This window comes from Podarcis raffonei, chromosome 3 (genome assembly GCF_027172205.1).
Source record: "Podarcis raffonei isolate rPodRaf1 chromosome 3, rPodRaf1.pri, whole genome shotgun sequence".
Lineage (NCBI taxonomy): Eukaryota > Metazoa > Chordata > Lepidosauria > Squamata > Lacertidae > Podarcis > Podarcis raffonei.
The window spans coordinates 1042756-1056253 of NC_070604.1; the positions used below are offsets into that span (position 1 = coordinate 1042756).

The 13498-nt window shown below is 45.8% G+C and overlaps 1 protein-coding gene across 5 annotated transcripts in view; it reads right to left on the reverse strand.

Annotated features, from left to right (window-relative positions):
• ITSN2 (intersectin 2) overlaps positions 1-13498 on the reverse strand; it is an 83795-nt gene that overhangs the window by 38149 nt on the left and 32148 nt on the right. For all 5 annotated transcript variants that reach the window (XM_053380249.1, XM_053380247.1, XM_053380248.1 and 2 more), the window contains exons 15-23: positions 13023-13110; positions 12203-12342; positions 5236-5316; positions 4054-4190; positions 2439-2887; positions 2032-2153; positions 1684-1862; positions 855-996; positions 108-313 (exon numbers count right to left, since the gene is read on the reverse strand). In XM_053380249.1, coding sequence (XP_053236224.1) covers positions 108-313; positions 855-996; positions 1684-1862; positions 2032-2153; positions 2439-2887; positions 4054-4190; positions 5236-5316; positions 12203-12342; positions 13023-13110 — 1544 coding nt within the window. The remainder of the gene's footprint in view (positions 1-107; positions 314-854; positions 997-1683; positions 1863-2031; positions 2154-2438; positions 2888-4053; positions 4191-5235; positions 5317-12202; positions 12343-13022; positions 13111-13498) is intronic.

A 13498-nucleotide genomic window follows, 5' to 3' on the forward strand; every position in this document is an offset into this window, starting at 1 on the left:
TGTGTACCCACTGCTCTGAACCTCAGTCCAAGTTTCCGTTCATCCTTTAAAACACTACCCAATACATTTTTCATGCATCCTGAACCCCAAAATTCCCAGAGCCTTACTCCTCTTTCTGGCTTTCATGTTCAGACAAGATCTTCACGTAGGATTTGGGAAACCACCCTCTTCCTCGACCTACTTCTCCGAACCACCAATTTTCCTGCTGCTCCAAGACAGTAATAATGTCATTTTTTGAAAAGTTCAAGTGGTTATCTTTTTTTGCAGTCCAGGAACAGAGTGCTTGTGCTTTTAGGTTTTCTACAACTTGCCCCTGTTAAAAAACAAAAAGGTTTCAGATGCCGATCATTTATGCAAGTTTCTATGCTTTAAAGAACTTTATTAGAGTAATTTCTAGAACAAATACTTGCACATGATAATTTAAAACCAAACCAGATACTCTACCTAGGAAGGAGGCAGACTTGGGATACTATCAATAATTAGGTCAGTTGTCCTTGTAAGGACAACTCAGCTTCCTCATCTGCCACAACTTATGTTTTTCTGTTACACATATTTCAGCAAATACAGTTGTGACAAATTTGATGCTACAGGTTCTCTGAAAATTTATTTGAATGGCAGATTAGGAATCATAGAATTGTAGAAATGGAAGGGACCCCAGGGACCTCTAGTCCAACCCTCTGCAATGCTGGAATCTCAACTAAAGCAATCCCTTTAATAAACAAACAAATAAATGGTTAGCCAGTTCCACCTCTGCAGACCCTAAGCTTTATATCCCTGGGTATTCAGTGCTTGGGGAACAGTGCAGGATACAAAGATACAGGGACATAAATCACTCTTCTATAGGTAGAACATACCTGGCCATGGATGGGAGAAACAGATCCTGGGGAAACCGTACGAGTAAAAGCAGATTTTTTCTGACACGTGTTGACATTTAAACTTGAGAAAGATATATTTTGGTAATCAGATTCGTCGGCTGGCTTACTTGACGAAAGCGGCCTGCAAATTCAATATATGGCAATAAAGGTAGCACTGTAAAGCATGTAGTTGTGAAGCAGCAAAGCTTCCAAAATGCATGTAAGATTCATAAGTTATGAAGCTGTGTGCAGAATTTCAAATCAATCACTGCCATTCAGCCTTAAGCTAAACAAGGGAAAGATCACTTCTGAACTGAAAAGCAGCACAACTACAATAACTGCCACTATTTCTTAATATACAAAGCACATTTTTGCATAAACTGGTATACAATGGCCAAAATTCTAACACAGTTAGGCACCACAGAGTTAGAGCCTAAATCTTTGTTAGACTGAAGCCACTATATGCAGCATGCCAACTGAGTTGGCCAAAGCTGTTCTGTAGACTTCTGTCAAATTGTGTCCAACTGTTCCATTGCCCCTCAAAACACGTCTGGCTGTGGCCTGTGAGAGGGTATGACCTGTGGCAGCCACTAAGTTGTGGAACTGACCACAGAGGTGCATCAGGCATCTTCCTTATTCAGCTTTGGGTGAATGCTCAAGATGCACCTCTTTACCCTCTCTGTCTTTTGACACTTGAGAAGCATATTTTTAGAACCCACTTTATTTCTGAGACTCTAAGTAATTTTAAACCCAAGGACTTTATGGTGAATCATCATCATCATCACCACCGTCAATTTTGTGTGGTAGCAGGGTATTAAGGTGCACTTACTCTACAGGAACTGAGGCAGTTGGTAAGGATACCACAGGAGGAAGGAGGGCTCTCTTCGGAGGTGAAAGGGTGTTTTCATTTTCAGGAATTTTTTCTACATAATTGCCTGGAAACCAGCCCTGGTGGCCTTGGAAGCTCCCATATAACCAGCCAGGCTCTCCCTCAGTTTTCTCAGCAACCTGGAAAAAAGGATGGAAGTGTGACAAAATGTTATCAACTAGCTTATTAGATAGGTTTTAATTCTTTATTTTACTGCATGGCACGCTGGGTATTTTGCAGAGAAGACAAAGGCTTTAATTTGAAATAAATATCCTATTAAGAATTCAGGGATTATCAGCCATTTCTTACCTGAATTATGTCTCCAGAACTGAAACTCATCTCATCATTATTCCTCGCTTCAAATGGATATAAAGCTCTATAATTCACAAAGGCAACAGATTTCCTAGACTCAGAGGAACCCACAGCATGGCCTGGAAAGTCAAGGAGGAACTATTACTGACTACTAATCTTGTCAGTTATGTTCATTTCAAAGCAGCAGTCAGTGCCTGCTTTGAGGTTTGCATAATTGAACAACATTGGCCTTTCAAGCCATGAGAAAAGCTGAATATTAACATTAGCTAAGGCGTAATTTAAACCTGTGAACTCATCTCTCCCATTAAGGCCACACATATTAATGGATTGGTAAATCCAGTAGACAGACTTCAGTGTTTTAAACTATGGTAGCTAATATCCTTACAGAAACCTGGGTAAGATACCTTCATTTTTCAATGCTGACTTAAGACTTCGTCCCTTTGTCTGTTTAAGAATGTCTACATTTTTTTCATTTAGCTGAGAAATGGGTTTCTCAGACTCTTGCAGATTGGCCGCGTCTTTTCTTCTCTTCTCTTCATCAAAGTGCTTACGCCTCTCCTCAGCTTCTTTTGCGAGCAGCTCCTGCCTTCTTTTGTCTTCTTTTTGCTTCTGCCTTTGCTGCTCAGTATCTCTCAGCATCTCGGCCTGTTTGTTCCATTTTTCCTCTTCAAGTTTCTTCTCTGCCAATTTTTGCAACTGGGCTTCCCTTTCTTGCGCAACTGCCTCCTCCGTTTTTTGTCTTTCCTCCTGGATTTTTTCCTGCATTCGCTCTTCCTGTAGTCGCTTTCTCCTCTCTTCTTCCTCCCTCCGGATATTCTGCTGCCACAAGTTCTCTTTTTCCTGCTTTGCTTTTCTTAAGAAAAAAAGCAGCGAAAACACTGTCAAAAAATGGTATTTTTTATGCTGATACTTAAAAGAAAAGATTTGGCACAGATCCTTAAATCAGCTGCTCTCAGTTTACATTATCATCTTCCTGTAAGCTCTGAACGTCCTAGGACAACTTAAGCATCATAATAGCGATAGGAATGGTGAAGTGGATATATGCTGTCCTACACTTTTCAGTTATGCAATCTTACGATGGTTAAGAACTGGCACCATATTTATTTTTGTCACAGAAAAAGAACCAGTAGGGCAGGGGTCAGCAAAGTTTATTTTGCCTGAGCCGGATCGACCCCGCAGAGATCCCTCCGTGGGCCAGATCACACGCATGCCTGCGATTTTCAGCGTCTGTGCATGCGTAGATGTGATTTTTGGCACCGCAGAAGTGAGTCCCCGTGCCGCGCTGGTTTAGCACAGTGCGCAAGCAGGCAGCTTGGTTGGGGGGGTGACTCGTGGGCCGGTAAACGACCTCTGTGGGGCACTTCCGGCCCATGAGCCTTAGGTTGCTGACCCCTGCAGTAGGGTGTAGAAAATACAGACTCCATAAGCATCTTCAGAAACAGCAACTTTTTGCAAAGATTGTTGCCATATGCTGAAGTTAGGCTTGCTAACCTGTAGGTTTCAGAATCAATTCAGAAGGTCTTTTTATTATTAAAAAAAAATACTACTGTGAGGCATATTATGTCACATAAAATGGAAATCTTTCATCCCAGTTAATTTTGTAATTCGCAGTTAGCAATTTCTTATGGAGTCACTGTTTCAATATTATCTGAACATTTCTTTTTGAAGTGCAGTTCTCTAAAAATGTACAATTGCCCAATGAGATTTCAATGTAGCTAGAATTGTGATTGCCAAGAAATTAAAAAGAAATGCTAAAAAAGAAAAAAGTTGTGACCATTTTTATACTGATAGCATCAATCAAGGTGGGTCACAACTGCATCAGTAAAAAGAGTTACATTTTAAAATGCAATATCCAATACAACACAAAAACAGAACCAAGGTACATAAAAGTACTGGGGCGGGGAATCAAACCCAGAATGACAGCCCACGTAGTAAGAGGAAGTCTAAGCCTGTCATCTAAGAGAGTGCAGAGGAGGCCCTTTAGAAAAAAGCCTGCATTGTTTTAATTTATCCTGTTACCGTGCAGCCTCATCTTCCACTTTCTTCTTCTGTGCAAGCTCAGCTCTTCTTCTTTCTAGTTCTTGGATTTTATCTTGTTTGATCCTGTGGAGCTGCTCAAGAGCTAACTGCTGTGTAGAGTAGGTTTCTCTTAGCTCCTAATAAGAAAATAGAGCATACATCAAATGAGCTAATGGGGGGGGGGACTTGATTTAGTGTTCTGCAATCCAATTCAGGGTACGAAGAGGCAGGCAATCCTACATTGAGAGGTGTTCAATCTCTGTATTAATACAATCAAGAGAACAGGTTCAAAATTAAATAGAATACTTCTGAAGTTTATATTTCCAACACAACTTTCTTTTAGCTACTGGAGGAAGCAAGATATTATGTAATAAATTAGAAGAGGGGTTCTAGCTGATGCTTGTGTGCAACGAAAAGCCTCTCCAGAGGTGGGGCTCTCCTAAACTGTGTGAGCTGCATTGAAATGGGCTTGGGGGGCCGGGGGACAACTACTAGATACTGAGCAGAGGAATCTTGTGCAACAAATGGTGTGTAAGGAGACACAAGTCTCCCAAATCTTCTCTTATAATTTATATTTCACTCCATTAGACTGAGCAGGGGGAGATTTAAGAGGCTGTGGAGGCAAGAGCTGAAGAAAACAGACAGGGACATTTAGGTGAAGGAGGTGGGTGACCTTAGAGCAGGAGGTGAATCTGTGTGCTCTCAACTTCTCTAAGGACCCATTTTAGTATTCAGACATGAGACACTCACTTTACTAAGAGAGAAAAATGTTCAGATGTGATAATAACGTGACAATTTCAGACCTTTCATTCATCAATCTGAAGCACTAGAACTGGTTCCATTTCAGAAGAGCTATTAAGATTTATTTAAATTATTTAATGAAGGAAAACCTGTGTGCAACTAAATCTCACATAAAAAGCAATGACAATCAGATTAAGTATCTGGTAGTAGTTAGTAAGCTAGCAAGCTTCATATTAATGCTTTGATTTGTACCTTCTTCAAGCATTTGTTGAGCAGACAAGATTTGAAAGCAAACAGAAATGCGAAGAAAAAAACAAACTGTGCTGTACTGCACTGATACTGAATAGACTGGATTTTGAGTTAAGGGATTTAAATGCAATTAAAAAAATAAAAAACTATGAAATTATTATAAGCAAAAAAAGCCAAAGATTAGAAAGTAACCTTAAGTAAGAGGAAGAGGTTGTTGAGACAGCTTAGCAGACACAAAAGGCACTGAAGAACAGAAGCATCCATAGTCTCATACTGTAAGATAAGGCAGATAAAAAGCTGTTACACTTTGCACTGCAATTTTTATATATATAGGGAACTCATGGTGTTGTAACTGGTCAATTTAAATTACTCTCAATTACTCTAACATGCTAATGTTAGGTATTAATCATGCTTTCTCAAAATTATTTTCTTGAAGAGTATATCAATTCTACCCAGACACAGTTACTGATGTGTTTTAATCTTTTTTTTACTTTCTAATTATTTTAAAATGTTTTAACTGTTTTAGTGAGAATTTTAATGTTTCCCATACACCATTTAAACTGCTTTCGTATAAGCAAATGGAATATAATTTTTAAATAAAAGAAAAAATCAAATTCCGCCACTAAATTTCAGCAGTTATGTCTCCTTTAGATAGAACTTGTCACACTACTATTAATTGTTTTTAAGTGCAACCCGAAACAAAGTGTTGGAAAAGTAGAGTGCTCTTGTTTCATCATGGTTTTTCCCCATTTACTCCACTACATAGTCCATGTCCCTACGTGTCAGGGAACTGACATCGGAGCCAGAGGCAGAGGCAAGGCTCCCAAGCGATGCTGGAGAAGGGCCCAGCAGGGAGAGAGGCAGCTCATCGGCTGGGGAAGGAAATCAGCGTAACACCAGGGATAAAGGGGGGCAGATGGGGGGATCGGTGAGGGGGCTCCTGGACTCCTCGCCGGAGACCAGCGGGGAGAGCACGGGTCCTCCGCTACCCACACCCGCCCTGCGCAGAAGACTTCCGCGCAGGGAGAGTAGGCGTAGACTTGGCGTCAAAGAACTTCTTTGCTGGAAGAGGTTCAAGAAACGCCCACTGACGGATTCTGCTAGCGACTGAAACAGCCACGAAGTGAAGGGCTGTCCAGACAGAAAAGGTTTAACCAGGCAACCTAGCCAGGAGTGGCGTCAACTGACGCACGAGCAACCCCTATAAGCATTACAGCAATCCGTCAGTCCCTGACGTTGCTTGTGCACAGCGACAGGCAGGCAGCATAATGAGCCAAACCGGAGGAGCCAGCGCAACAGAGCAAGCAGCTGGAGTGCAAAATCTGGTGGAGAGGAACCGAGATTTGGAACAGCATGTGGCTCTCCTGACGGCGTGGCTGGACGAAAGGCGGACTCAGGATGCACAGGTCAGACCCACCCCTGTTGCAAGGAAGGTACCGGGACTGGTACACAAGTTTGGGGGGAAGCCCCAGGACTATAACGCGTTCCGAACGGAAATAGAGTACGCTTTGGAACTGCAGCATAATGACTTTGCTGATGATGGGGAAAGGGTGGCCTATATTGTCGGGCATCTACAGGATGGGGCCCGGGAATGGATCAGGCCCCTAATGGCGACGCAAAATGCTGCCTTGAAGGACCTTAGGAAATTCTATCAGGCGATGGATGCAATGTATTCCAGTGAAGTGGAGCAAAATGTGACTCGACAGGAATTGATGGGGTGCAAGCAGGGGAGCCAATTAGAGACTACTGGTCGCGCTTTGCGATGTTGATCCACCGGCTCGGGTGGGATCTGGACTCTGAACCCATTCGAATGTTGTTTGAGGAGGGGTTGTCCCCAACTGTGAAGGACGAGTTTTCCCGCGCGCCCCGCCCGCAGTCGATGGATCAGCTGACCAAGGCTGTGCTTGCGACTGGAGTAAGACAGGAAGCGCGGGCTCAGGAGAAGCGCGAAGGGAGAGGGGAACGTTGCCATGACTACCGCATTCCTGAAATACCGAGGCAGCCTTCCCAGCCGGCTGAGCCAATGGAAATAGATGGCGCGCGAGAGAGGTTTCAAACTCCAGTGAAGGTCGCAAGAGGGAGGGAAAGGATTGGAAAACCACCAAGAAGTGTTTCCTCTGCCAACGGCCAGGACATTTTGCCAGGGTCTGCCCTCAAAAAAAGGCCTGGCAAGGGATGGTGGGAGCTGCTGGCTGTGAGGAGGATGGGGAAAGGGGGCAGGTGCAGGGAAACGCCAACGCTTGGCTGCCAATCAGCGGGCACAGCAGCCAAGCCAACAACCAATAGAAGTGCCCCAGCCAGACCCTCCCAGGGCAGCTATAGCCATAGAAGTGGTGCTAGAACTCCCGAATGGGCACCCAGTCAAGGTAAAGGGGCTGCTGGATTCAGGCAGCTCCTGCAATTTCTTCAGCAAGGACTTCGCTCTAGAGCACCAACTCCACCTGCTACCCCTGGATTTTCCCTTGCAAGTGACCACCATCGATGGCAGGGAACTTCTGGGAGGGGAAGTGACGCACCAGACCCCACCAATGAGAATGAGGGTTTCCAGGCACACGGAGACCATTGCCTTTCACGTAGCCACACTGGCAGGACCCCCAATAATATTAGGGATGAGCTGGCTGGCACTGCATGATCCAGTAGTGGCATGGCATCAGCGGTCGGTCACCTTTGGGTCAGCTTACTGCTTGGAACACTGTCTGGGGGGGGAACCCAAGGATGACCGTGGCCAGGGTGGCTGGGATGGCTGTGGAGCCAAAAGGGGAGGTGCCCCCACAATATGCTGACCTGAAGGAGGTCTTCAGCGAGAAGGAGGCGGATAGACTACCCCCCCATAGGCCCTTTGACTGCCAAATCAACTTACTCCCAGGGGCTCAGCTGCCGGTGGGTAAGCTGTATGCCATGTCGGACCGGGAAATGCAGGAGTTGCGGGAATTTATTGACAAGAACCTGAAAAGAGGTTTCATAAGAGAATCAAAGGCGGTGGGGGGCAGTCCGGTGTTCTTTGTGGACAAAAAGGATACTAATCAGCCCAGATTAGTCATAGATTTTAGGGCCTTGAACCTTGTATCAGAACCCGTGACCTTCCCAATGCCCAGGATTGACGACATTTTAACACGGGTGAGGCAGGGGAAAATCTTTACTAAGCTGGACCTCAGGGGAGCATACAATTTGATTAGGATGAGGGAGGGGGACGAATGGAAAACCACCATGTTCACCCCCCTGGGGGCCTTAGTTATGCCATTTGGATTACAGTCGGGCTTCGCCTGCTTTCAAGCATTCATGCAGCATGTGTTGGGGTCCTTGCTGTACAAGAACTGCGTAGCCTTTTTGGACGATGTCTTAATCTATTCTGACAATGAGAAGCAACATGTCAGAGACGTCAGGGAAGTGCTAAAGAGACTGCAGAAGCACCAGTTGTGGGTCAAGCTGGAAAAATGCCAATTTCACGCAAGAGAGGTTGAGTTTCTGGGGTACAAGTTGTCAGACAAGGGCCTAGCTATGGACCCCAGCAAGGTGCAGGCGGTGCTGGAATGGAAGGCCCCCAAAACCCGGAAGGACATGCAGAGGCTACTAGGGTTCAGCAACTTCTACAGGAAGTTCATCAAGAACTTCACCCACTTGACAGTGCCCATCACAGATTGTCTCAGTAGCAAAAAGAAGTTCGTCTGGACAGAAAGTGCCCAGCAATCCTTTGAAAGACTGAAGAAGGCGTTCGCTTCGGAAGAGCAGCTCCTGCACGTGGATCTGCAGAAGCCCATGAGGCTGGAGACCGACGCGTCAGACCGAGCCATCGGAGCGGTACTGTTGCAGCCAGGGGCCCAGCAGAGCTGGAGGCCGTGTGCCTTTTTCTCGAGGAAGCTGAGCAAGTCGGAGCAAAACTACACGGTGTATGACCGCGAACTGCTTGCAATTTATGCAGCATTTCGACGATGGAAACATCTGCTAATAGGGGTGCAGCACAAGATCCAGGGTGTGTACGGATCACAAGAACTTGGAATACTGGAGGACTGCGCGAGTACTCAACCAGAGACAGATTCGATGGGCACAGGAGTTCTCCAAGTTTTCCTTCGAGATCCGGTACGTGCCGGGAGAGGAAAACGTAAGAGCAGATGCTCTCTCCCGGAATCCGGAGTACATGGAAGGAGAGGGACTGCCGGAAGTCAGACACGTGTTCCCCGAGAACCGATGGGTGTGTGTGGGAGTGTTGGTTGGGAAACGAGAACTGGCCGGGCTTACTAGAAACGACGAATTTGCTCAAACTAAAATCAGGGAACTCCGGGACGGAAGGGAAAACCATGGAGGGTTTGAGGAAAAGGAAGGGCTACTGTACTACAAGGGGGCGCTGTACGTACCAGGGGAGACCTTGAGGGGAAGGGTACTCAAACAACTCCACGACAACCCAAGAGCGGGGCAGTTTGGTCAACACAAAACCATGTTGCTTGTCACCAGGCAGTTCTGGTGGCCAAGGGTAAGGGAAGATGTACGGGAATATGTACGGGGGTGCGACCGCTGCCAGAGGGCAAAGGGGGAGAGGGCTGCCCCCACAGGGTTACTGGAACCCTTACCCACGCCGGGAAGACCCTGGGAGGTGGTATCCATAGATTTTATGACAGATTTGCCCAAGTCAAGGGGGAAGACAGCAGTCATGGTAGTAGTCGATCTACTGACAAAAATGTGCCATTTCATAGCTTGCTCGCATGCGGTGACGGCAGAGGAAACAGCCAGGTTGTTTGTGGATCACATCTTCAGACTGCATGGGGCTCCCTCGAGGGTCATCTCAGATCGCGGGAAACAATTTACTTCCCGGTTCTGGAGGAAGCTCATGAGCTTGCTGCAGGTCGAGGTGGGCTTCTCGACGGCGAGACACCCAGAAACCAACGGGCAAGCAGAAAGAGCGAACAGTATACGCCAGCAATACCTACGCTGCTACGTCAGCGAGAGACAGAACGATTGGGTAGAGAAACTAGCGCTGGCTGAATTTGCGTACAATAACGCTGAACATGTGTCCACGGGAATGAGCCCGTTCATGGCCAATTATGGGTGTCACCCCAGGGCCTTCCCGGGGAGGGGGGAGGAAGGGTGGAGCGTACCTGAGGCAGAGCAGTTTGTGGAAGAAATGGAGGCCTTGCACCAGCAACTTAAGATGAACTTGGAACGGGCCAAGGAAATTTACAAGAGGCAGGCAGACAAGCACCATCGGGAAGGGGAGACCATACGGGTGGGAGACCGGGTGTGGTTGTCAACCCAAGGGTTATCCTTCAAGGGAGGGTGCAAGAAGTTGCAGCCAAGGCGGCTGGGACCTTTTGAGGTAACACAGCAGGTAAACCCCGTGGCATTCAAGCTCAAGTTGCCTGACAGCATGAAGATACACCCGGTGTTCCATAGGTCCCTACTCTCACTGTATAGGGAGGGGCGGGAATTCCCCGGGCGAGAGGGAGAAGTCACCACACACCCGCAGGTAGAGGAGAGGGAACACCACAACCAAGCCACGGAAATACTCGATTCAAGGTGGCGAGGGCGCCAGGTGGAGTACTTGGTAGCTTGGGAGGGAGAACCCAGGTCAGAAAACACGTGGGTTCCCGCGGAGGCAATCAATGACGGGTATCTTGTGGAGGAGTTCCACAGCCTGTTCCCAGATAAACCTAAACCACTAGCGAGATTCTGGGAGGAGCAATTTGGAACCACAGACGATGAAGAGGATTTTGTGGGTTTTCCTGCCTCCGAAGAGCAGGGAGGAGAGGCGTCAGAGGAAGAGGAATCAGACTGGGAGGCCCACCCCGCGGGAAGAGATCGGAGCGGGTGGGAAGCGGGTTTTGAATCCTCAGAGGATGGTGACAGCTCCTTCCGGGGATTCCCCGCATCGTCGGCTGAGGAAAGGGACAAAGTTGGATCAAAAGGTCGGGCCGGGGGTGGAGGGGGTCCTGGGGGGGAGGTGGATGTCAGGGAACTGACATCGGCGCCAGAGGCGGAGGCGAGGCTCCCAAGCGATGCTGGAGAAGGGCCCAGCAGGGAGAGAGGCAGCTCATCGGCTGGGGAAGGAAATCAGCGTAACACCAGGGATAAAGGGGGGCAGATGGGGGGATCGGTGAGGGGGCTCCAGGACTCCTCGCTGGAGACCAGCGGGGAGAGCACGGGTCCTCCGCTACCCACACCCGCCCTGCGCAGAAGACTTCTGCGCAGGGAGAGTAGGCGTAGACTTGGCGTCAAAGAACTTCTTTGCTGGAAGAGGTTCAAGAAACGCCCACTGACGGATTCTGCTAGCGACTGAAACAGCCACGAAGTGAAGGGCTGTCCAGACAGAAAAGGTTTAACCAGGCAACCTAGCCAGGAGTGGCGGCAACTTACGCACGAGGAACGCCTTATAACCATTACACTACGGTTTTTCATTTCCACTGGGCTGTTGGGTTCTCTCCACCTCTGAGATTTTTCAGCAAAAGTTGGGGTCTCCCCGAAGCCTTTTACCAACTCCCTCTTATATGTGATGAAGGCGATTTGGCTATATAAGGAATGGTGCTCAGAGAATAAAGATCTATCTGTTTACACCAGTGCCATAATGCAGCAGCCAGAAAGAGTTAAGCTGCATGAGAACTGGCTTGGTCGTCGCTTAGATGGTGAAGAGGTCGAGCATAATTGATGGCCTTACTAACTATGCCCTGTGGTTAGCTTTTATTAAAACCAGAGAGAAAAATATCTTAAATTATTAATTTGCATATCCCACAGTTTTGTTCTGAATAGGCTATGCAAAAATGTTATGAATTCTGTAATTTTTGCACAATGTTTTATTTTCCCCTGTATATTTTTATTATAATCTTATTTAATTGTTACCCACTTTGGGATGGCAGTATTCAATGACAAGTAAATTAATTCAGTTTACAACATTCAAAATGGCACCAATTTATGACCATGAGGCCTTGTATTGCAAAATGCTGACACATGCATTATAAATGTCAAATAAGAGACCAATCTGTGAACATCTAAACAGTATGAATGGAAAGGACAGAAAAGGCACGCAACCTTTCATTGGCCCTTATCGGCTGAAATACTGAACTAAGCTTGAGAAACAGAAGAAAAATCAGAAGCAAGAAAATTTTTCATAGGAGGGAGGGAGGGAATACAACAAATTATTACTCTGATTCACAAATAGGAGGCAAGATTGTACCTTAAGTTGATCATCAAAAGCATCCATTTCAGAAAGCTTGGTAGCCGTTTCTTTTTCTAGTGCATCTAGTTGCTCTCTAAGTCTTTGGCATAATTTTTCCTTTTCTGAGGACTTCTTCTGTAGTGAATTAAGGTCTGTTTCTGTCGATGAAAGCCAAAATCCAATGTTTCATCTTAAGAACATTTTGGTTATTTTTTCCCCTTCACTTATATGGCCCTTGTAATTAACAACCTGCTTTATATTTACTAATCCCTGCCACAATCTCATCAGCTCATTAACAATTTGGTACCTTTTGAAGTCAGAGAACTGAGTCTGAAAGCTTGTCCAGATACTCAATAAATCCATGGTGGGAAAGAGATTTCAGCTGATGGCTTAATCTTACCCTGAGTTGTTAAGAGTTGGAGCATGCCTAGTTTGCCATCTAGTTCACCCCCTGCTTGACCCAGAGAATTCCATGCTTGAGTATCACCAGCAGATGGTTCAACACCTATAATTCCTCCAGAGGAGGAGGAGATGCAGTTTGCACTAGGCAGATATCTTCCATAGCCAGACATGTTTTGACCCAGCAGTGGTCCTCAGGGGCAAATCAGATGGACTTTTTTTAACAAAAAGGAAATAGAAGTACATCACCATCTATCAGTTCTATGTATTTGAATTTCTGAGCATCCCATGTTCCAAGGGTCCCCTTCTAGATTCAGGCTCAAACTGTCCTTTTCAATCCCTCACCTTCATTTTCTCCTTCCTTCCCATCACTGTTTTGGTAATTAAAAATAATGAATGACTGAGAAGGATAAAGATAAATAATGCTGAATATACTTACTAGGAGAATTGCCCATCTGCATATGATTCATTCTCTCACTTAACTGCTGTTTTTCAGGAATGAGGAGGATCAGCTTATTCTGATATTCCTGCAGAGTCGGGGATAAAATTTTAGAAAGTTATCATCAGTATACTTTCTTTACATATTTAATAACTTAATACATTACAGCCATACCTTCTTAGAAATATATAAGGTATATTCATGGGACATCTCCTGAAATCAATTGCCCTCTGATTTCACCAGATTTATGTTGAGTATGACTTAACTGGATTTCACCCAATAATAGTAATTCTACAGGAAGTTAGAGACACTTGGGACAAGTGCAACATTAGGCTTGATTCTGGTATTTCTCCATGGGAATCCACAGTACATCCTGATATTGTACTACGGTCAATATGGAGACCTATCAGTTCGAGTAAGAGTGACACAGATTCTCCATACTTTAGATAAAATTTTGATACGCTTAAATGTAAAGA